At 45.6% G+C, this 22500-nt stretch overlaps 1 protein-coding gene across 5 annotated transcripts in view; it reads right to left on the bottom strand.

Annotated features, from left to right (window-relative positions):
• birc6 (baculoviral IAP repeat containing 6) overlaps positions 1 to 22500 on the bottom strand; it is a 145469-nt gene that overhangs the window by 103847 nt on the left and 19122 nt on the right. For all 5 annotated transcript variants that reach the window (XM_063006839.1, XM_063006842.1, XM_063006843.1 and 2 more), the window contains exons 4-19: positions 20202 to 20395; positions 18245 to 18356; positions 15232 to 15314; positions 14802 to 15024; positions 13612 to 13781; positions 10975 to 11033; positions 8514 to 9977; positions 8068 to 8217; positions 4362 to 4587; positions 4127 to 4287; positions 2473 to 2604; positions 1243 to 1374; positions 935 to 1104; positions 553 to 686; positions 237 to 398; positions 20 to 151 (exon numbers count right to left, since the gene is read on the bottom strand). In XM_063006839.1, coding sequence (XP_062862909.1) covers positions 20 to 151; positions 237 to 398; positions 553 to 686; positions 935 to 1104; positions 1243 to 1374; positions 2473 to 2604; positions 4127 to 4287; positions 4362 to 4587; positions 8068 to 8217; positions 8514 to 9977; positions 10975 to 11033; positions 13612 to 13781; positions 14802 to 15024; positions 15232 to 15314; positions 18245 to 18356; positions 20202 to 20395 — 3704 coding nt within the window. The remainder of the gene's footprint in view (positions 1 to 19; positions 152 to 236; positions 399 to 552; positions 687 to 934; positions 1105 to 1242; positions 1375 to 2472; positions 2605 to 4126; positions 4288 to 4361; positions 4588 to 8067; positions 8218 to 8513; positions 9978 to 10974; positions 11034 to 13611; positions 13782 to 14801; positions 15025 to 15231; positions 15315 to 18244; positions 18357 to 20201; positions 20396 to 22500) is intronic.

Genomic DNA, 22500 nt, shown 5'->3' with positions numbered 1-22500 from the left:
AGCGTGTGATTGAACTGACCTAATACACAGTGCAAGAAAGCGGGCGCATTTGTGTGCGATGCTGCGCCCCGCCTGGAAGAAACACACCCGCACGATATCGCCCAGACGCTTCCTGGTTTTGCTCTGAAGCCCCTCCTTCCCTTCCTTCAGGCTGCACGGGCCACATTAATATCAACATTAGGAACAACCATCGTAAATAAATAATAAATAAATAAATAAATAAAACGCCAGCGTACCTGCAGAGCCCGTTGGAGTAAACGCCAGCCAGCCAGCAGAGGACGTCCAGGACGAGGCTCTGCGAGTGTTCTGAGGCGGTGTTCTCCTCGCTACGCTCACACAGAGCCGCCAGCAACCTCTCCTGCAGCTCGGGGAACTGCAGCATGGCGCAACGCTGCACCCTGGAGGAGGAACGTGGTACCATTAAAACAAAAACAATCAATCAAAGCAACGGTATGTGTGGTTTAACCACTAGGGGGAGTGAAGTGCACCTCAGGTGTAATAATGCTATTCTAAGAAAACGGGGGGGATAGTCAGACGGGGGGATAAACTCACCTCTCTTTGGGTACGGACGTCTTCTTAAACCTCCTGATGGTGATGGACACCTCCAGCAGCAGGTCGCAGCCTCGCAGGTTATCGGGCTTTTTAGGAGGCCCCTGAGGATCCCCCTTAGATGTAGAAGCTTTCTCCTGAAGAGGGGTCACAGTAAGAACAGTGAGCCTTTCAGTGAAATCTCAATTTTGCCTATTACTGCTCTGTGTAACTGTTGTTCCCGCTGCTTTCGAGTCGTCCTGCAACTCTGCTCTCTTACCTTCCCTATGGTTAATCTGAATTCTACTACGATTTGTTATTATATTGACATATTAATGCTCGTCAGGCGTCTACATACTTTGGGTGATCATGATGTAGTGGTTTCTATGGAAGAGTTGTCGTGTACCTTGGTTGCCTGCGCTTTCTGGAGCAGCGAGGAAAGCGAGTGCGTTTTGCTGCCACCCTGTGGTTTGGTGGGAGTCATGCGTACGATACGGCGGGGGCTCTCCTCCGGCCCCCTCTCACCCGCCGCCTTTATATGAACCAGGAACGAGCGGTACTTCCCTCCTGCCATGCCTGCAAACCCAAGCAGAGAGCAGGTTAATACCACCTACTGGCATGAGTTTCAATGTTTTGGCTGATTAGTCTAAGTGGGGAATCGAACACAAACCAAAACCAGTAAAACGTCACCATTTACTGTTTAAAATCTGGTACCTTTAACCAGTTTGGGACTGGTGAGGCTCAGCATGCCCGCATGCCCCGAGAGATCAAGGCCACTGGCCAGCCAGACCGGCCCACACAGGATGTCTTCTTTATGGTCCTCCAGGAACGAACACAGTCTGGATCCTGCAGCAGCAGAGAGAACGTTTCAGTATCTGCTCATTAGAAGAGCGGCAACGAGTTTTTTTTTAGTTAATAAAGTGTTTTTAAAAATATTTTTTAATTATTTCTTTCAGTTAACACTGCGTTTTTTAATTTTTATTATTTTATTTTTCTTTTTAGTTAATTTAGCAGTTTTTAATTATTTACAATTTCTTTCTTTTCAGTTAATGCAGTTTAAATTCTTTTTCAGATAACTCAGCTATTTATAATGCTTTTATTAGATTTTTTTTTTTCAGTTAATGCAGATTTTTTAATTTTTTATTTTTTTTATTTTCAGTTAATACTGCGTTTTAAATTTTTTTATTTTCTTTTTAGTTAATGCAGAGTTTTTAAATTTTAAATTTTTATTTTTAGTTAATACAGCAGTTTTAAACATTTTTTATTTAAGTTTTCTTTTTTGTTAATGCAAGTTTTTGGATTTTTTTTTTTTTTTTTAAGTTAATTCAGCTGTTTATAATTATTTTATTTTATTTTATTTTCAGTAAATGCAATATTTTAAAAAAATATATTTTATTTTTATTTTCAGTTAATTCTGCAGTTTAAAATTTTTTTATTGCATTTTTATTTTTAGTTGTTTGTTTGTTTGTTTATTAGGATTGTAACGTCATGTTTTACACTTTGGTTCCATCCATGACAGGAAACGGTCGTTACTCATTACACAAGATTCATCAGTTCACAAGTTTAATATCAAACACCGTCATGGACAATTCTGTGTCTCCAATTCACCTCACTGCACGTCTTTGTACTGTGGGAGGAAACCGGAGCTCCCGGAGGAAACCCACATGGACACATGGGGAGAACATGCAAACTCCAAACACAAAGGACCCGGAATGCCCCACCTGGGGATCAAACCCAGGACCTTCTTGCTGTGAGGCGACAGTGCTACCCACTCAGCCCTTATTATTAGTTAATGCAGTCTTTTTGAAATGTTGAATATCCTGGTAACGGTTTAGCGTCTCTCTCTCTCTCTGTGCTGTTGTGTTCTCAGCGTTTGTAAACATGTATAAATGTGTGTTTGCTGTATAAATGTGTGTTTGCTGTATAAATGTGTGTTTGCTTTACCTCCTGGTTCCTCGATGTCCATGAACTGAATGTCGTCGGTGAAGTCGTGCAGTAGAGGCGGGCCGTTCCTCTCACCGTTGGTCTGCAGGACGTGAGACAGGGGGAAGACGATCTGCCGGTCTACAGCTGACTCTGAGTGGGGGGGGGGAGGCAATAAAAAAATCATTTTATTTAACATGATGACAGTCCTGTATTATACTGGGGGTTATCTGTCTTTTTAAACATATCCAATTCCCTATAGCAATCAACCACACTGATGAATAGGGGTCCAAGCTGTGGCCCTGACACTTCGAACAGCCTTTTTTTTTTTTTACCCCAGACAGTGGTGGATTTTTTTAACCCTTTAATGGTCTCACCAAGAAAATAATGTTTAAAAATTATTTTTTTTGCATTTCTTACTTTTTTAGGACTAAACCAACAACAAACTATTAATATTTTATTGCTAGTGCACTCAGTATTTTAAATGAGCCTCTACCATCTACAGCTAATGCAAAAAAATTGTATTTTTTTCAGTTAATGCAGCTTATTTAAAAAATTTTCTTTGTTTCTGTTAATGCAACATATTTTAATTTTTTAATTTTGTTTTTCAATTAATGCAGCATTTTTTTTTATATTTTTTTTTATTTGTTTTGGTTTTTCCTTTTCAGTTAATGCAGTGATTTTTAAAATATTTTTCCTGTTTCGGTTAATGAAATGTATTTCAAAAAATGTTATCTAATTTTTTTGTTAATGCAGCATTTTTTTTATTGTTTATTGTTTGATAAGTTTTTTTCCTTTTCAGGTAATGCAGGGTTTTTTTTTTGTTGTTAAGTTAATGCAACATATTTGAACTGTATTTTATTTTTTTATCAGTTAATGCAGGATTTTTAAATGTTTTTTTCTTTTCAGTGAATGCATCATTTTAGTTTATCGTCCATGTCGTCACACACACCTCCAATTTGAAGGAAATGAAGCTCGCCGCCTTAAAAGGAAGTTACATCAGTTAGAATTACATTTATTAATCATTTGGTCCAGTCCAGGTCGTCGGGCCCAGGGTTTTACTCATCTTACGCTCTCTGTACAACCTGGTCCCACTGTGGTCTACAAGATGTGACATAAAGCCTCCACAAGGGGGCGAGTCTTTTAGAATGAAACCCTGAGCAAAACTGGACCAGAACGTTTTTATTTGCATTATTATTTTCATGTTTGTGGCGTCTACATACTTTTGGCACCATCATGTTGGTGGACGCTGATACACGCCCGCGGTCGTGATGGACGGTACTCACCTCTAGTGCAGGCGCACAGGCGGTTTAAGTTAATGCAACATATTTGACATTTTTTATTTTATTTTTTTAGTTAATGGAGCATTTTTTAAAATGTTTTGTTTCAGTTTAATGCTACATATTTGAAATGTTTTAATTTTATTTGTTTCAGTTTTTTTAGTTGAGATGATGCAGCTTTTATGGACGATTTTGCAGCTGCAGCTTCTAGTTAACATAAATGTTAGAAAAGCAGTTTTATTAAAACCATCTACTGATATTCTGAGTTTAACTGCAGTAAATACGACCCAAACACGATTATTGACATACAGATTATTTTAGACTCAAAGTAAACTCAGCCATTTAGACCATTAAAGGGTGAACGATGCCATGTTCCTCACGCCCCTCTCACTCACCGCTGCCCTTGCCCAGGCCGGGAGCTTTGTTCTTCAGCAGCGTGACCTGGATCTGAGGAATGTTGGTGATGTTGGCGTTCAGTACGAACTTGAAGTCCACGTGACCCACCATGCAGGCTTTGGGCAGAACCAGTTCGAACACGTGCTCGTCCCAGCTGGTACTGAAATCAGAGGGAGGAACTTCAGTGGTCAGGTCAGAGGTGAACACGGTCACCCTGAGCGTGTGTGTGTGTACCTGTCGCTCTGTAGTTTCCAGGTGCGTGTGTGTTGTGCGGCGTCTCCGTGGTGCTGTTGGTGTAGGTGTTGCGGGTGGCGTCTCTGCTGCTGCTCCTGCTGAACCTCCACCCAGCACGGCGGCACCGTGGCGGAGAAGCGCGGCGTCAGCGTCTCGAAGCGGGTCAGCTCCACCAGTGAGGACAGAGTCTCAACGGTCAGCGGCTGCTCCACCAGAAGATCAACTCCTACACACACACACACACACACACACACAGAGCAATTTAAATATGTGCATATACAAAACTGGACAAAATATTAACAAGGTATAAGTTAAGGGCTTCATTCAGGGGCTCTACAGGAGCTACATGGCAGAGGTGGGGCTAGAACCAGCAACCTTCCAATTACAACTGCAGTACCTTCACCACTGGAATATCACTTTCAGCGATATAGGAGTATTTCTAAACAATATTGGCGGTACCCCCACAAACACTTAGATCCGGAATCCGGAGGTTCAAATCTCAGTGGTGCTGGTCAGACATCTGCATGGACATGACCAGCTTAAGTCCAGTAGGTGTGGCCACAATAGCCTTGCCTTGGGCAGGTGCACTTGTCAGTGCACTCTCAGTACAGGTCATAAGCCCGGATACAATAAGAGGGTTTGCATCAGGAGGGGCACCGAGTCTGGTATGCAAAACAGTGCTAGCTAGGTGGTTACGGTACTGGAGTCATAATCAGGAGGTGGCTGGTTTAGGGCCCAATGCCACCAAGTTGCCATTGTTGTGCCCCTAAACGAGGCCCTCAACCCTCAAATGCTCGAACTGAAGTCTCTTTGACTAAAAGTGTCTGCTAAATGCTGCAAATGTAAATGTAAACCTAAATGTAAACATAACTATAAATGTAAAGGTGAGGAACTGTAGACGTAAACATAACTATACACAAATGTAAACATAAATATAAACATAAATGTAAATATAACTATAAACATGAACGTAATTATAAACGTACATGTAAACATAACTATAAAGTGTAAACGTAAATGTAAACAACTACATACATAAACATAACTCTAATCACAAATGTAAACGTAAACATAATTATAAATGTAAAGGTAAATGACTATAAACGTAAATATAATTATAACCGTAAAGGTAAATAGAATTCTAAATATACATGTCAACATAACTATAACGGTAAACCTAAATGTAAACCTAAACATAACAGTAAACATAATGTAAACCTTAATGTAAACATAAACAAATCAGTAAACATAATGTAAACCTTAATGTAAACCTAAACATAACAGTAAACATAATGTAAACCTTAATGTAAACCTAAACATAACAGTAAACATAATGTAAACCTTAATGTAAACATAAACAAATCAGTAAACATAATGTAAACCTTAATGTAAACCTAAACATAACAGTAAACATAATGTAAACCTTAATGTAAACCTAAACATAACAGTAAACATAATGTAAACCTTAATGTAAACCTAAACATAACAGTAAACATAATGTAAACCTTAATGTAAATGTAAAAATAATGTAAGTGTAAACTTAAATGTAAACATAATGTAAACCTACAGTGTATCACAAAAGTAAGTACACCCCTCACATTTCTGCAAATATTTCATTATATCTTTTCATGGGACAACACTATAGACATGAAACTTGGATATAACTTAGAGTAGTCAGTGTACAGCTTGTATAGCAGTGTAGATTTACTGTCTTCTGAAAATAACTCAACACACAGCCATTAATGTCTAAATAGCTGCAACATAAGTGAGTACACCCCACAGTGAACATGTCCAAATTGTGCCCAACTGTGTCGTCGTCCCTCCCTGGTGTCATGTGTCAAGGTCCCAGGTGTAAATGGGGAGCAGGGCTGTTAAATTTGGTGTTTTGGGTACAATTCTCTCATACTGGCCACTGGATATTCAACATGGCACCTCATGGCAAAGAACTCTCTGAGGATGTGAGAAATAGAATTGTTGCTCTCCACAAAGATGGCCTGGGCTATAAGAAGATTGCTAACACCCTGAAACTGAGCTACAGCATGGTGGCCAAGGTCATACAGCGGTTTTCCAGGACAGGTTCCACTCGGAACAGGCTTCGCCAGGGTCGACCAAAGAAGTCGAGTCCACGTGTTCGGCGTCATATTCAGAGGTCGGCTTTAAAAAATAGACACATGAGTGCTGCCAGCATCGCTGCAGAGGTTGAAGACGTGGGAGGTCAGCCTGTCAGTGCTCAGACCATACGCCGCACACTGCATCAACTCGGTCTGCATGGTCGTCATCCCAGAAGGAAGCTGACGCACAAGAAAGCCAGCAAACAGTTTGCTGAAGACAAGCAGTCCAAGAACATGGATTACTGGAATGCCCTGTGGTCTGACGAGACCAAGATAAACTTGTTTGGCTCAGATGGTGTCCAGCATGTGTGGCGGCGCCCTGGTGAGAAGTACCAAGACAACTGTATCTTGCCTACAGTCAAGCATGGTGGTGGTAGCATCATGGTCTTGGGCTGCATGAGTGTTGCTGGCACTGGGGAGCTGCAGTTCATTGAGGGAAACATGAATTCCAACATGTACTGTGACATTCTGAAACAGAGCATGATCCCCTCCCTTCGAAAACTGGGCCTCATGGCAGTTTTCCAACAGGATAACGACCCCAAACACAACCTCCAAGATGACAACTGCCTTGCTGAGGAAGCTGAAGGTAAAGGTGATGGACTAAACCCAATTGAGCACCTGTGGCGCATCCTCAAGTGGAAGGTGGAGGAGTTCAAGGTGTCTAACATCCACCAGCTCCGTGATGTCCTCATGGAGGAGTGGAAGAGGATTCCAGTAGCAACCTGTGCAGCTCTGGTGAATTCCATGCCCAGGAGGGTTAAGGCAGTGCTGGATAATAATGGTGGTCACACAAAATATTGACACTTTGGGCACAATTTGGACATGTTCACTGTGGGGTGTACTCACTTATGTTGCAGCTATTTAGACATTAATGGCTGTGTGTTGAGTTATTTTCAGAAGACAGTAAATCTACACTGCTATACAAGCTGTACACTGACTACTCTAAGTTATATCCAAGTTTCATGTCTATAGTGTTGTCCCATGAAAAGATATAATGAAATATCTGCAGAAATGTGAGGGGTGTACTCACTTTTGTGATACACTGTATCTGTTCAAGTAAAAACAAATGTAAACATAAACGTTTATTTAAACATAAATGTAAACGTAAACATAAATGTAAACATAAAAGTAAACAATGTAAACCTAAATGTAAATGTAAATATAATGTAAGTGTAAACATAATGTAAACCTATATGTTCATGTAAAAACAAATGTAAACATAAACGTTTATTTAAACATAAACATAAATGTAAACATAATGAAAGCGTAAACATAATGTAAACCTAAATGTAAACATGAACGTAGATAAATGTGAACCAGATCCGCTGTGGTGACCCCTGAATAAAAGAGCAGCCAGAAGAGAGAAAAGGTGTTTCTGATATTTTGTCCAGCACCTTGGACACGTGAGCAGTTTGGAAGAGAAACTGATGTGGATGAATTTTGTGTCTGGAACTGATGTGGATGAGAAGTGGACAATCGTCTGTTTTTTATTAATGGAACGAGTTTAAATGAATTTAAGGATCAAGCCCAGAAAAATAAACGTGAACGTTAGAGCTTGAATAAAGTCGCCGTGCCGCGGTGTAACGGCGCCGTACCTGTGATGCCGGGGCTGGACGGGTTGGACGAGGGCTTCGCTCCCTCCAGGAGCTGCTCGACCCCTTTAGAAACGGGGCCGTCGACAAAAATGTCGGCGTCGTCCATGTCGTCACACACACCTCCAATTTGAAGGAAATGAAGCTCGCCGCCTTAAAAGGAAGTTACATCAGTTAGAATTACATTTATTAATCATTTGGTCCAGTCCAGGTCGTCGGGCCCAGGGTTTTACTCATCTTACGCTCTCTGTACAACCTGGTCCCACTGTGGTCTACAAGATGTGACATAAAGCCTCCACAAGGGGGCGAGTCTTTTAGAATGAAACCCTGAGCAAAACTGGACCAGAACGTTTTTATTTGCATTATTATTTTCATGTTTGTGGCGTCTAAATACTTTTGATGTTGGTGGACGCTGATACACGCCCGCGGTCGTGATGGACGGTACTCACCTCTAGTGCAGGCGCACAGGCGGTCGGTGCCGGAGCAATACGTGACGGAGACGAAGGAGTCCACTTCGTCCGTCCCATCTTTTTTGGCCGGCTCGACTCTGGCCAGCACCTCCAGGGTGGACAGGTCCAGGACCATGACGCTCCCGGCCTGCGTGGTGACCACCAGGTGGCCCAGCCCGGCGACGTCCGGCCTCTTCTCCTTCCCCGATCCGGCCGGGGCGGGGACTCCGGCGGCCGAGCCGTTCTTGACCGCACCCACGGGCGTGGACTCCTCGGAGGTCTCCTCGGCGTCGTCCTCCCTGCCGTCCAGGACGTCCGGGGGGAGCAGGAGGAGCGAGGTGATGGCGTCCCGGGGATCTCGGATCTGCTGGACTTTGACGGGCTCCTCCTCGAGCGTGACGACGCGCGTGGAGTAGTTTAGCTTATAAAGTGCCAAGTATCCGCCTCCTCCGCTGCCCCCTACGGGCCTGGAGGAGTGCGGCTGATCCAGCCGCTCCAAAGGGGGCAGGATGAGGGGGGTCTGGGTCTGCGAGGCGCTGGCGGGTCCTTGATGCCCGTTGGCCACCGCTTGGCCCTTGTTGTTCCTGCAGAGGGCCGAGTGCAGCCGGTTCAGCGTGTTTAGCGCCTCCACCTGGTTAATAGCGTTCAGCGATTCTACGGAAAAGGGCTGCAGGACCACCAGCAGGTGAGCGCCGTCGCTGCAGAGGGTGATCGAGTCCACGTAAAGGTTCTCGTCCTCTAAGGATTTGGGGAGGCGCAGGCATTGCACTAAAGTACCCGGCCTGGGCACGTTCCACTTGTCGGCGTCCAGCGTCACCGCGGCGTCGGCGAACTGCTGGATGTAGGTGACGGGCGGGTCTTGGAGCAGGAGCTGCTCGTGCGTGTCGAACTCCATCTCGATGATCTGCGGCACGGTGAAGCCCTCCTCGTGCAGCCCCTTGCCCATCAGATTGTTCATCTGGGAGAAGACCTTGCCCGTGGACTTCTCGTCCGCCTCTTTGATGCTATAAAGGAGCAGGACGGGCAGAGTCCGGCGCACCGCGGCGCCCGGCGAGCCCAGCTCCGAGGGGAGGGCGCACGTCTCGATCTCCATCGGCCCCTGGTCCGGCGAGAGGCCCTCGGAGGCCGCGCCGGGGGTCCTGGGGGGGTTCTCCGAGGGCCGGCCGGGCTGGGACGGGCCCACGGCGGGGGAGCCGGCGGCCGACCGGTAGCTCAGCAGACCGCCGGCCAGCAGGCACGGGAAGGGAATGTTGTGCTGCTCGGCCGGCTTGTCCTTGGCGGCTCTGTCCGCTTTGGCGGGGCCGAGGGAGTGAGGGGGGTTGGCGCCCAGTTCCTCCAGGTCCTTGACCGTGTCCTCCAGGACGCTGGCGACCACCTCCCACTGCAGCTTCTCGGGCTGCTGGAGAACGCTCAGCGCCGTCACGCCCACGCTCACCTCCATGCTCTCCTTCGGACCCAGCGGCCCTAAACGACCGCACACATCAAAGAACTAACATGTTAACGTTTTGCCAATATATACATATTTATTTATATATACACATATATATATATTTATATGCTGCAACTTCTTTTATGCTCTCCTCGTTTCTCCCAATTTAGTCGTAGCCAGTTCCTCTTCCTCTGCTGGAGACCCTGATGGTGTACGAGGAGGGTATATCCTCCTGACACGCCCTCACACCGACGCGACCCCTTCTTATCCCCCCCGTACTTCGGTGGATCGGCGCGTGAGATCAATCTCACACATGTAGAGTCACGCGCTGATCTCTACGTTCCTCCACTTCTGTACAGGCGCCTCGGCCTACTAACCGGTCCAAGACCACGCCCTTCTTTTCAGTCCCGTCTTTTCCCACCCGGCAGACTAGTGGCCGATTTTGTCTGCTGCAAGCATTAACCAACTATGCCCGCTAGAGACCTTAAAATCTCGACCGCAAATCAGACGCAAGTAAAGACCCTGGAGGGAAATCGCTCGTCCGTGTATTCATAAATTTCATCCCCGTGTAGTCCATCACTGACTGTGTGGTCACATGACATAAAAACTGTGTTCGGTCTTTGCGATCGCTGCATCTGTCGAACGATTATCTAGAACCGGGAGCGATACGAAGCGCGTACGGCTGAGCTCGACGCTCAATTTTTACTGGTAATCTAATTTGTTCGACTTTGCCGCGTCGCAGACTCCGCCCACTTTATCTCTCAGGTGTTCGCGTCGCCTCCCGTCGCCGGAAATCGCAGCTCTAATTAAAAAAGTCGTGAGCGCAGGATAACGGGTCAGGGAGTCACAGTGTGTCCCTCCACAGGTTACACCTCTCTGTAGGAACGCCGCACTGCCTGGCGAGTACTAGCGGTCGTGCATGGAGTGAAAATTGTAGGTGCAGAGTGAAGAGGGAACCGAGCACGTCTAAATTGCACACAACTGTCTGAACGATATACAACCCAGTGAAACGTAACCAGTGCAGCTTCGTACCCGTCACGGACTCTGATCTGGAATGTTCTTCACTGTCCGAGTCCTCCAGCTGATCATCACTGAGAGAGAGAGAGAGAGAGAGAGAGAGAGAGAGAGAGAGAGAGAGAGAGAGAGTCATAAATCAGCATTAGAAATAAAAACATTCAACAATTCATTCTAACACTCACGACTTCAGATCGAATGAACCCTATAAACAACCCCATAACTAGGGCTGGACGATATGGCTAAAATGTATATCACGATATAACTCCTAATTTCGGTCGATACGATATAATTCCGGTATCGATATGAATAATACTGAATAAAGCTGAATACACGACTGAATCAGTCCTTCATCTCTTATCAGCTATTTCATCTGCTTCTTTTTCAACTGTGTACAGTGGCGGAGCCAGACAATTTCTATATGGGTGGCCAGACTGAGACCACTGCTCACACAGGGGCGGCACAGAAACTGTCTGATAACTTATTATTTGTATGTGGCAGGTTGCTGTGGATCTAGTAGTGTTTTGGTCACTCACTCGTTTACCTATACAGGCAGTGAGTACCATGTAGAATTACATCAAGCCCAGCATAATAAGCTTTTTATTTTTTCTTATTTTCCCTGACAAGTGAAAAACTAAATTATAGCCTATAACCTTAACATTATGAGGAAGAATTTCAAAGATATTCCTTTGCAATACTTGATCATTTGACTGCAAACTTGTGTGTACTGATGAGACTCATTTGAACCCCAGAACATGCTAGCGTGAACGCATGGAAAACACATTTTAATTTTCTTTCAACAATATAATACAGACTGACCAACACTATTAAGCCAAATCAGCATTGAAAATTCACTTTACTTTTAATATCCTTCCACAATGCTGGAGCTTCTTAAAACTGAATATTTTCTTTTAAATAGAAGTGTTATTTAAATTCCATTAATTTGTTTTTCGGAAAAAAACCGCCCAATTTAGAGGAAAACCGCCCAATCTGGCAACAGTGGAACACGCAGAGCCCGTTTGTGCCTTTACTCTTAGCGCGCCACAACTTATAAGTATTATAACTTAGTATAACTACTAAATATCATTAGTACTCAGTAGTAGTACTTCTTCTGTAATTGTGTTGGTGGTTGACGTTTATGTTGAGTGTGTTACTGCACTGTTTTGATGGAGAACTACTTGAGGTGCGCTGTTGAATTGCGTCCCTGTGGGAACACCTGCGTGCAAAAATGCTTCCGCAAAAAAGTAACACCGGCAAAGCCGACGTAATATATATCGTTCGAATTTGTTTAAAAATCATATTGAAACATTTTCTATCGCGATATATATCGATATCGAATTATTGTCCAGCACTACCCATAACGTAGCTAATAAAGCTGTTCCTCCATAATTCAACATCTTCCCGTCTTTTTAATGCATTTATATCTTTTTAATGAGCTTCAATTCACTTTTATTAATTAATCTCGTGTCTTTTCGTAAGCGAATGTCAACACTGTCGTGCAAATCACCTTCGGCGGTTCATCGTAGCCATCCTGGCGCTTATGCCAAGTACACACTGCACTACACGTGTGGCTTTCACACCGACTTAACACTGATGGGCGATGGGGGGGGGGGGGGGGGTCACGCACTACACCATCCATCACCGACTGGAATCGCAGGCGAGCTTCTCTGCTCTCCCAAACTACGTTCAGTCACGAAAACACACGTGAGAAGTGACGAGGGGTTTAATGACACCACGTCCAAAAATCAGAACCACCTCGGCGCTTAGCAGCACCAGCACCGACAGCAGGAACTGTCTTCGCGGTCATGGGAACGATTATTATACATACGCAAGGATGTACTAGCGCCACCGTGTGGCGGAACACTGGAACTACGTGTGCCGAACAACATAGAAGAACGCCTTTATTTATGCGTCATCTATACGTCTACATGTGTTTAAAACAAATACATTGTTTTTCTGCGGGGTCAGACGCTGTACGCCTCCCCTGGAGCGGACAGGGTTAAGGGCCTTGCTCAAGGGCCCAACGGTGACTGTATAGCAGAGCCTGGCTATATGATGGATCGATAGCCCCAACCTCCACCCGCTAGGCTCCCACCGTCCCAATGTAAATAAGACAATATTTTGCCTTTTTTTAAAGCTTTTACGTGACTTTAACAGTAATTTCATATATTTTAACTTTTAGTTTTGAGTGATCGTGCATATTTTATTGCTTCTAGGTGTTTTAAATATTTTTTTCTTGACCAAAGTGAAGTTGCATAAACTGACGTTAGTCGAATTAAATAATGTTACTCTATTTTAATAAACAAAAACCGCCTTAGTCAAAAATGACATTAGCCGAAACCACAGTGTGTATTTTTTATGCTGGTTTGCATTTTTAACCTCGATCTTCGATCTTTTCTTTGATCCTGTAGGTTTAATTCCAGCATTCGAACAGATCAGACTGCAGTCGTGCACTGAGGTGCAGCTCAGATCTACAAACCCAGACCTAAAAGCACGAGCGGCGCCGCGTCACCCGGCAACCCGAAGAGCTGCGTTCCAAACCTCAAGCTGTTAAACATACACACGCCGATATATCACGTGCGCCCTGATCCCGTCCTCTCCGGATCCGGATACGCGGTAACACGGGTCCCGTGTACGGTCGGGGCGTGGTCGTACCTGTCCCCCTCTAGTTTGGGGATGTCGGAGCAGCTGGACGTGTCCTCCAGCCAGGCGAGGGCGGGTCTGCGGGACTCGGAGCCGGTCAGACCGTGCTGTTCGCTCCCCGACAGGATGAGCTGCCTGAGGATGGCCGGGTCGTACGGGTTCACCTCGAATTTCAGGTGCACCTGCACACAAGGACGGTGTCGCACAGGTATGACAAAATGGGCGTGGCCAGTCCATATTTGGAGAAGAGCGGCGGTCATTACACTCAACGAACACCATCTTAATAAGCTAAACCATAAAGAAGTGGACCAATCAGCCGGCCAGATACACAGTTTTCAATTTTCACCTGGCCAAAAGTATGTGGACACACCTCCTAATTATTGAGTTCAGCTGTTTCAGAAGCAACATTAACATATGCACTGTATGGCCAAAAGTATTGGGACGCCCCTTCTAATGACTGAATTCGAGTGTTTTAGATCTGATTTGCATAGAAGCAACATTAACATATGAACTATATGGCCAAAAGTATTGGGACGCCCCTTCTAATGACTGAATTTGGGTGTTTTAGATCTGATTTGCATAGAAGCAACATTAACATATGAACTATATGGCCAAAAGTATTGGGACGCCCCTTCTAATGACTGAATTTGGGTGTTTTAGATCTGATTTGCATAAAAGCAACATTAACATATGAACTGTGTGGCCAAAAGTATTGGGACGCCCCTTCTAATGACTGAATTCGAGTGTTTTAGATCTGATTTGCATAGAAGCAACATTAACATATGAACTGTGTGGCCAAAAGTATTGGGACGCCCCTTCTAATGACTGAATTCATGTGTTTCGGCCACAACAGTAGCTAACGTGTGATAAATCAATCATATAAAGCAGCAACAGTTTAGGGAAGGCCCTTACCTCAGCCATACAAATGCTTTTGACCAAACGGCACAAATTCCCATACACAGACACACTTTAAACTCTAGTGAGAAGCTTCACAGAAGAGCGGCTGCTGTTCTAGCTGAAAATATCACATCATGTGTTTAAAATAGGACGACCAGCCGGGACGTCTCATAGTCTGGTGTCCAAATACTTTTGTCTGTTTATCTGTAGAACCAGATAGATCTGCACCTTGATAATACAGAAGCTCTGGCGATCTTCTCGCCCCGCACGTATGTCACATGAGAAGTCTGAGCTGTCCACCTTACCCTCATGAGCTTGGAGACGTCCCAGATGCAGATCTTGCCCCGTTTGGTGGCCGTGGCCAGAAAGTGCGGGCAGCTCCCGAAGCCGTAGCAGGAGATCTTGTCCGAGCTGTCGGAGCTGGGGAACTGGGCGGGGCTGGTGGCCAGCGTGACGGACAGCGGGACGTTCTGGGTGTGCTCGCCCTTGACGAAGGGGCAGTTGGGCGAATGTCGCTCGTGTTCCGACCTGGAGAGGCGTGAGATTCGAGGAGAAGCGTTACACAGCAGCACGGGTGTGAACGTGCCCCCCACGACAGCAAGAAATGATTAAAATACGCATTAACGAGGCGTTTGCTCGTGCAGAACTGCCATTCACTGGATGTTTTCTCCTCGTTTTTTATGCATTTCTGTATAAAATCAAGAGACTAAAGTGTTTTGAGGTACGGTTACCCACCAGGGTTCATCAGTAGGTTCCCAGCACACCAGGCACACGCTGCAGGTGAAGCACATGGCCCGGTCGTCCCCCGTCGAGGCCGGCTGAGGAGAAACGGATCGAGAGCTACGTTAGGACGACCGACAGATCCTGTACACACCTACTAGGTTCAGAAACGTCACACGAAGCAACATTTACAGTGAAGAAACCAAATCAGATAAAACCAATTTGATGATTAATCCTCATCAAGGTAAAATTAATTATCATAATTAATAAAAACAAGAACGATAACTAAAAACATTTAGCAATCCGGGTAACACATGAGCCGTTTGATTCTATTCTACTTTATTTCAATCCCTGCTCTGCGAGAAGAAGAAAAAAATGAGAAAAAATACTTATTACTGCTGTGCAATAGCGACCTCTGCTGTCTGGTCAAGGCACTAGCAATGGAAACTACTATATTGTGAGTAGATCAGGTCAAAGGGGCTGTAGGAAAACCTAGCTCTCTCTCTCTCTCTACACAGACACATTTCCCATAATCCTACACTCCCGAGAAGAGGGCGTGTCTAAATACTTAGATCCCTTAAAATGCTCCTACTGAGGCGCTGAGCGATGGTCTGACTGAATAACGCGGGAGCGTCCGGCGCCTCCTCAGCACATGCAGATAAATTCACATTTGTTTATTTGTAAATTGGGGCGTCAGGGAGAGTTGAAGCGTTTTCGGTACGCGGAGGGAGACGTTAGCTGGCGTGCTAGCAGGTTGAACGTCCTGATGCTAACTGTGTTAGCTTAGTAAGCTAAAATCGTGGTGATGTCATGGGTGTATCTCTGTATAAGTAGAGCGTGTAAATAATCTGATTGTGAGCTCCGGGTCTGATTAGAATCCTCTCTACTGAGGAGCTGGTCAGGTAGGTAGTGGGGAGCAGGGCGGGTCAGTAGGTTTTTAGTCCATGAGTGTCTGTCTCCCATAAGTCAAAAAAGCTCTACCGGAACCACAAATCTCATTCTTGCAGGTATCAGTAGGGGTGGAGGAGTACAGAGAGTGTAGTGTGTTCCTCCTTACATGTTAACGCTCTCCAGTTAGGCTGACAGACACGCTCAGGACGCCAAAATATTTCGCCCCAACGATAAAAACGAAGTGTAAAAGTGATGAACACAGGGTGGCGCTACTAATTAGTAGCCATTAAACATATATGACTGGGTGGACGCCTGATCATTAGCTTGTTGGCCGTCCCTCTCTAATTATGTTCTATAACAGCCGCTTTTCTGGAGAGGCGTTCCGTACAAATGTTGGAGTGTTCCTGTGGGGATTTGTGCCCATTTCTTTAAAAGAGCACTTCCAGTGTGAGGCACCGATACTGAATTAGAAGGCCTGGCTCACAGTCATCGTGCCAATTTAGCCAACCAAACAGTTTAAGCTACGTTTATGGACATGGAAGGTTTTCCAGAAGATTTTGGAGCGTGTCTGTGGGGAGTTGTGCTTGTTTCTTTAAAAGTGCACCGCCAGCGTGAGGCACTGATACTGAATAAGGCCTGGCTCACTATCGTCATCCCAATTCATCCAACCAAACTGTTGTTCATGTATATAGATTTTGGAGTGTGTCTGTGGGGATTTGTGCCCGTTTCTTTAAATGAGCACCTCCAGTGTCAGACACTGATATTAAACGAGTAGGCCTGGCTCACTATCGTCATTCCAATTCATCCAACCAAACTGTTTCTTCATGGACATAGAAGCCTTGTCACGAGATTTTGGAGCGTGTGTGTGGGGATTTGTGCCCGTTTCTTTAAAAGAGCCCTTCCAGCATCAGGCACACTGATAATGAACGAGAAGGCCTGGCTCACAGTCGTCATCCTAATTCATCCAACCAAACTGTTTGTTTGAGGACATAGAAGCCTTGTCACGAGATTTTGGAGCGTGTGTGTGGGGATTTGTGCCCGTTTCTTTAAAAGAGCACCTCCAGCGTGAGGCACTGATATTAAATTAGAAGGCCTGGCTCACAGCTGTCATTCCAATTCATCCAACCAAACTGTTTCTTCATGGACATAGAAGGCTTGTCATAAGATTTTGGAGTGTGTCTGTGGGGATTTGTGCCTGTTTCTTTAAAATAGCACCTTCTAGAGTCAGACACCGCTATTGAATTAGAAGGCCTGGCTCACAATCGTCGTCCCAATTCATCCAACCGAACTGTTTAAACTACGTTCATGGACATAGAAGGCTTTTCACGAGATTTTGGAGCGTGTCTGTGGGGAGCTGTGCCCGTTTCTTTAAAAGAGCACCTCCGGCGTGAGGCACTGATATTAAACGAGAAGGCTTGGCTCACAGTCGTCGTCCCAATTCATCCAACCAAACTGTCGTTCATGGACCTAAAAGGCTCGTCACGAGATTTCGGCGCGTGTGTGTGGGGATTTGTGCCCGCCGTTCGGCCAAAAGAGGTGACTGGTTAGGTCGAGATCAGAGCCAGTCAGGTTCACACGACATGAACCCGGGTACGTGTGGGTAATGTGACGCACGCCGGATGCTGGAGCGTAAACACACAGAGGGAGGAATCCTCGAGGTCATGGGTTCCGTTCCCAAACGGGATGAAAGAAGCAGCAGTGAGTGTGGCACGACTTCGACAGAAAGCCCGATTCAGCCTGTTTAAAGCCGAGAGAGAAGTTTCGGGTCATACGGCTGTCCTATTCGCACGGGTCTGTCGGCATGGCGACAGGGCACGGGGGCAAAGCGAGAAGCGGCGGCGTCTCTACGGTAGGTAACTCACCGACTCGGCCTGCTTGGCATGAGGGCGCGGTGAACCAGAAAAAGCACCGGGGATTTCCACCATCCAAATCAAAACCAAAACCAAACCTGAAAGTCCTTTCTGTTCGGTGTTTACGAGGTTGGCATCATTCTGGGCACGGCTGAAGCGCGGGTTCATGAGGGTTTCCTAATTCTGCACCATCACGCCTGTTCTTGGTTCTCGTCTGGTTTATTTTTGGGGCATTTGGGCTGCATGTAAAACACGAAACCAGACCGAGACGTGTCTGCTGAGGGTACCTGGTGGTAAAATCCAGCCTGCGCCATGGGGTCGGGCTGCGCCCACCTGTAGCCAGCGTGAGGCCACGACGTGAAGGTTTCTCTTCTGTTCGCCTCGCTGTACATCAAGGATCTGCAGAATCACATAAAAACAACATGTGACTGTGACAGAATATTTTCTAAGCAACTGAGGGTTAAGGGCCTTGCTTAAGGGCCCAACAGTGACAACCTGGCAGGTGTGGGGCTTAAACCAGCGACCTTTCAATAACTTTCGGTCCGGCACCTCAACCGCTCCCCAATTACGTTCTTTAACAGCCACTTTTCTGGACAGACGTTCCACACTAATTCTGGAGTGTTCCTAGGGGGATTTGTGCCAGTTTCTCTAAAAGAGCATCACCAGCGTCAGGCACCGATATCGAATTAGAAGGCCTGGCTCACAGTCGTCATGCCAATTCATAAAACCCAATTATTTAAACTACGTTTATGTACATATGTGTTTGTTTGTTTAATCTGCTTAATATTTGTGCACTTTATGGACATAGAAGCCTCGTCACAAGGCTTAACCGCTAGGCAACAACTGTCTAAATTAAAGTGACCGTACGTCCTCTTTTTTGGACCTAAATCGGCTTTTGTAGTCTGCGTGCGCTATTCTTTTTTTTTTAAAATGCCCAAGCACGAATGAGAATTCACAGAAATCCACGTTTTGTCTCGGTCGGGATCCTTGGAAAGTGTTAAATGAAGGTGCCAGTTCAGCAAAACACAAAAGTGCAGCTTGAGGAGAGAGATCAGCAGGTAAAGAGCAGCTAATACAGAAGATGCTGTCACTGCTGCAGAGGGAGTTTTTGCATTTCACACCACGAAGCATCACAGCAGCTTCAGATCGATGATAAAAACTCTTTCCCCGATTCCCTGATAAGATAGAGGTTACTGTAACGCTGTGATAGCGCCACCTTCTGCTGAAACAGCTCTACTGATGAACTATTTAATTATTTGTTGTCGTTATTGTTTAGAGCTGAACGCTGAATGGAAAGGAATGAGATTATCTGACCATAAAGGCATATATGTTAGTCGTCTTGTTAAAGAGTCGCTGCTTATTTATTGAAGTTCAATAACATAAGCTGCATTACTGATGCATGTGTCAAATATATAAAACCCTGAACCAAACCCAGTGTAGATGTCCGTTTGCAGGTGTCCTCTTTTTTTTTTGAAAACCAAAATACGGTCACCCTAGTCAAACGGTGGCAAAGGATGTTATTTAGGACACAGCAACGTCTTTGCCGTCTTTCTATTGGTGGGTATTAAAGTCCAGTGGCAGCGACCACACTGTCCGGGAACTTTATGCATTTTCCCCCTCAATTTTTCTCCCAATTTAGTCGCATCCAATTCCCAGATGGTATTTCAGCCCTATTGCTGCTGACCGAGGAGGGTCGTGACTAACGCACACCCCCTCCGAAACGTGTGCAGCACCGACCGCTTCACTCCTCGGAGATCCGTATCAAGCACAGAGAGTCACACACCATACTCCGTTATCCCCCCGTCTCTGTGCGGCACCACTGATCAGCCAGCAGAGGGCGTAACTGCAGCAGTTATGAGGAATCCATACAGCCTTCCCACCCTTGGACGAGCCAATCATTGTTCGTATAGGCGTCCGAACAGCCAGTAGCAGAGCTGAGATTTGAAACTGAGAGTTTATCCAAAGCGACTCACAGTACTGTGACAGCATATTGTCTAAGCAATTGAAGGCCTCGCTCAAGGGCCCAACAGTGGCAACCTGGCAGTGACAGTACCTTAACCTGTAGGCTACAACTACCGACTATTCATCAGACATGTGATTTAGGATACGGCGCACACGTCCTTCTACGGTCGTCTTTCTTTTGAACTGGATTGGCACCACCCTGACCAGGATAAAGCAGCTGATGTAAATGAACGACGGCACACACACACACACACACACACACACACACGAGAGGACCGGTACCTGTCCACGGAGCGTCCCGGGCCGACCCCGAGCTCCGGCCGGGCGCTGGGTAAGAGGTAGGAGAGTCTGTCCATGATGGAGGAGGCCACAGAAAGAGCGGCGACGTTCTGGTTCAGCTTCTTCAGCTCGTTCACTATGGCGCTCGCCACCAGCTTTAGCATGTGGTGGGGGAGATGGAAGGTCACCGTCGCCCACTACAGGGAGAAATAAAAACAAACAAACAAACAAAGGGGTGTGTTTACATCCCCAAATCTGCAGTCGGACGTTCAGGGAACTTGAACTATACGGCCAAAAGTATTTGGACGCCTGACTGTGAGCTTGTCCCTTAAAATGCTCCTACTGAAGCGCCTTAAATCTGAGAGATGATCTCCTAGTGGGGAGCAGGGCGGGTCACTATGTTCTCACACAGACCCTGCGTGTTCTGAGCAGTTCGGGTTGTTTGGGCATGATGGGTACCACTCAGCAGCAATGCAGCAACTGCCACTGTTCCGTGTGTGTGTGTGTGTTCACTGCAGTGAGATCTGTATAGATCAAACCCAAACATCTATATGTAATCAAGGGAGCGTAACACGAACCCGTGTGTGTGTGTGTGTGTGTGTGTGTGTGTGTGTGTGTGTGTGTGTGTGTGCATGCTGCAGCAAACCTAAAATCAAAGACAAAGCAGGGGAGGAGGATTACAACCAACCGCCCTGACAGAGTGAGATCCCAGCGCTGCGCATCAATAATTAATACAGCAGCAGCATTACAGCCTGGAACTGTGTGTGTGTGTGTGTGTGTGTGTGTGTGTGTGTGTGTGTGTGTGAGGTAGCCGTACTGTTTGGAGAAGCTTTACTTACCCATCAGCACACGGCTGCTGGGAGCCCAACACTAACCGACTCGTGTTCACCGCGTGTTCCACACATGACGAACAGAGCCGAACGGTGAGGTGCCGAAAGTACCGGCGCATTCACATGAGAAGCGTTTGGTGTGAATTTGAGACGCACACACAGCGACTCGTTTCAAATGACTCGCAAAAAATTGACTCGTGAACAACAAGAGTCTCTAGCATCAGCATGTTACCATTAGTTACATGTGATGATTATATACTGAATATATATACATATAATTATTATTATTATAAATATTCTGCTCTCTAATAATAATAACGCTCCGGCCGTCTTAACCCACAACACACACGATGTGTAAATGTTCCAGCAGCTTCCGGTGTAGTGATGAAGCGTCGCTCCCTACTCCCTACACAGTCTGAAGTTCACTTCATTTGAACATTCTCGTTACCTTTGGATCAGAATCTCACTTAAAATGGTGGAGTACCCTACGTAGTGCACTTCACAGGAACGACCGGGGTGAATGGAACGCTCCTACAGAATCGGTGCTGATGGTTGAAAGACGCTTTCTGAACCAATCAGAGCTTCTGATTGTAATTGTTAGTAAGAAATGCTGTTATTTGCATTTATTCGGTTTGCGTCACACAGATGACGTGGTAATGAAACGCTCGATCGGCTTTCTAACCACTTCCTGTTTTACTTCACCACCGGGAAAAGTTTGGAGGTTTTTAATTATAAGCACATTTACAAAATAACGGATTCTGTTCCTAATGGGACGCACGCTTATAAATGTAATAGCATCTGGAAGAACAGAAGCTCAGGTAAGCAGCGGTTATGATGGTTTTTGCCGTGTTTGGGATTTTGGCCGCTGTGCCGTGATTTATCGAGCGCTTTTGTTCTGTAATGAAAACAAAACGTATCAGTTGAAGCTTTTAACTGGAACCTTCTTGTTACAGAAATTACATTCATTTACACGATGAGGAGGAAAGTAAAGACACGAAGTAAAACGACTAAATACACTCGCTAATCTGTTGTTGTTTTTATCTGAACTTACAGATTATTTCTTTATTTCTACGCTACATTTACAATATGTTTTGACTGATTATATTGACTCGTGACTTGACTCGGACTCTAGCCTAAAGACGCGTGACTTGACTCGTAAAAAAGCCTAAAGATTCGTGACTTGACTCAGACTCTAGCCTAAAGACTCGTGACTTGACTCGGACTCTAGCCTAAAGACTCGTGACTTGACTCGGACTCTAGCCTAAAGACTCGCGACTTGACTCGGACTCTAGCCTAAAGACTCGCGACTTGACTCGGACTCTAGCCTAAAGACTCGCGACTTGACTCGGACTCTAGCCTAAAGACTCGTGACTTGACTCGTAAAAAAGCCTAAAGATTCGTGACTTCACTCAGACTCTAGCCTAAAGACTCGTGACTTGACTCGGACTCTAGCCTAAAGACTCGTGACTTGA

The sequence above is a fragment of the Trichomycterus rosablanca genome, chromosome 13, assembly GCF_030014385.1.
Source record: "Trichomycterus rosablanca isolate fTriRos1 chromosome 13, fTriRos1.hap1, whole genome shotgun sequence".
NCBI classification, from domain to species: domain Eukaryota; kingdom Metazoa; phylum Chordata; class Actinopteri; order Siluriformes; family Trichomycteridae; genus Trichomycterus; species Trichomycterus rosablanca.
Note: the sequence above shows the minus strand (reverse complement) of the source record. Positions and strands in the feature narration are given on the sequence as shown.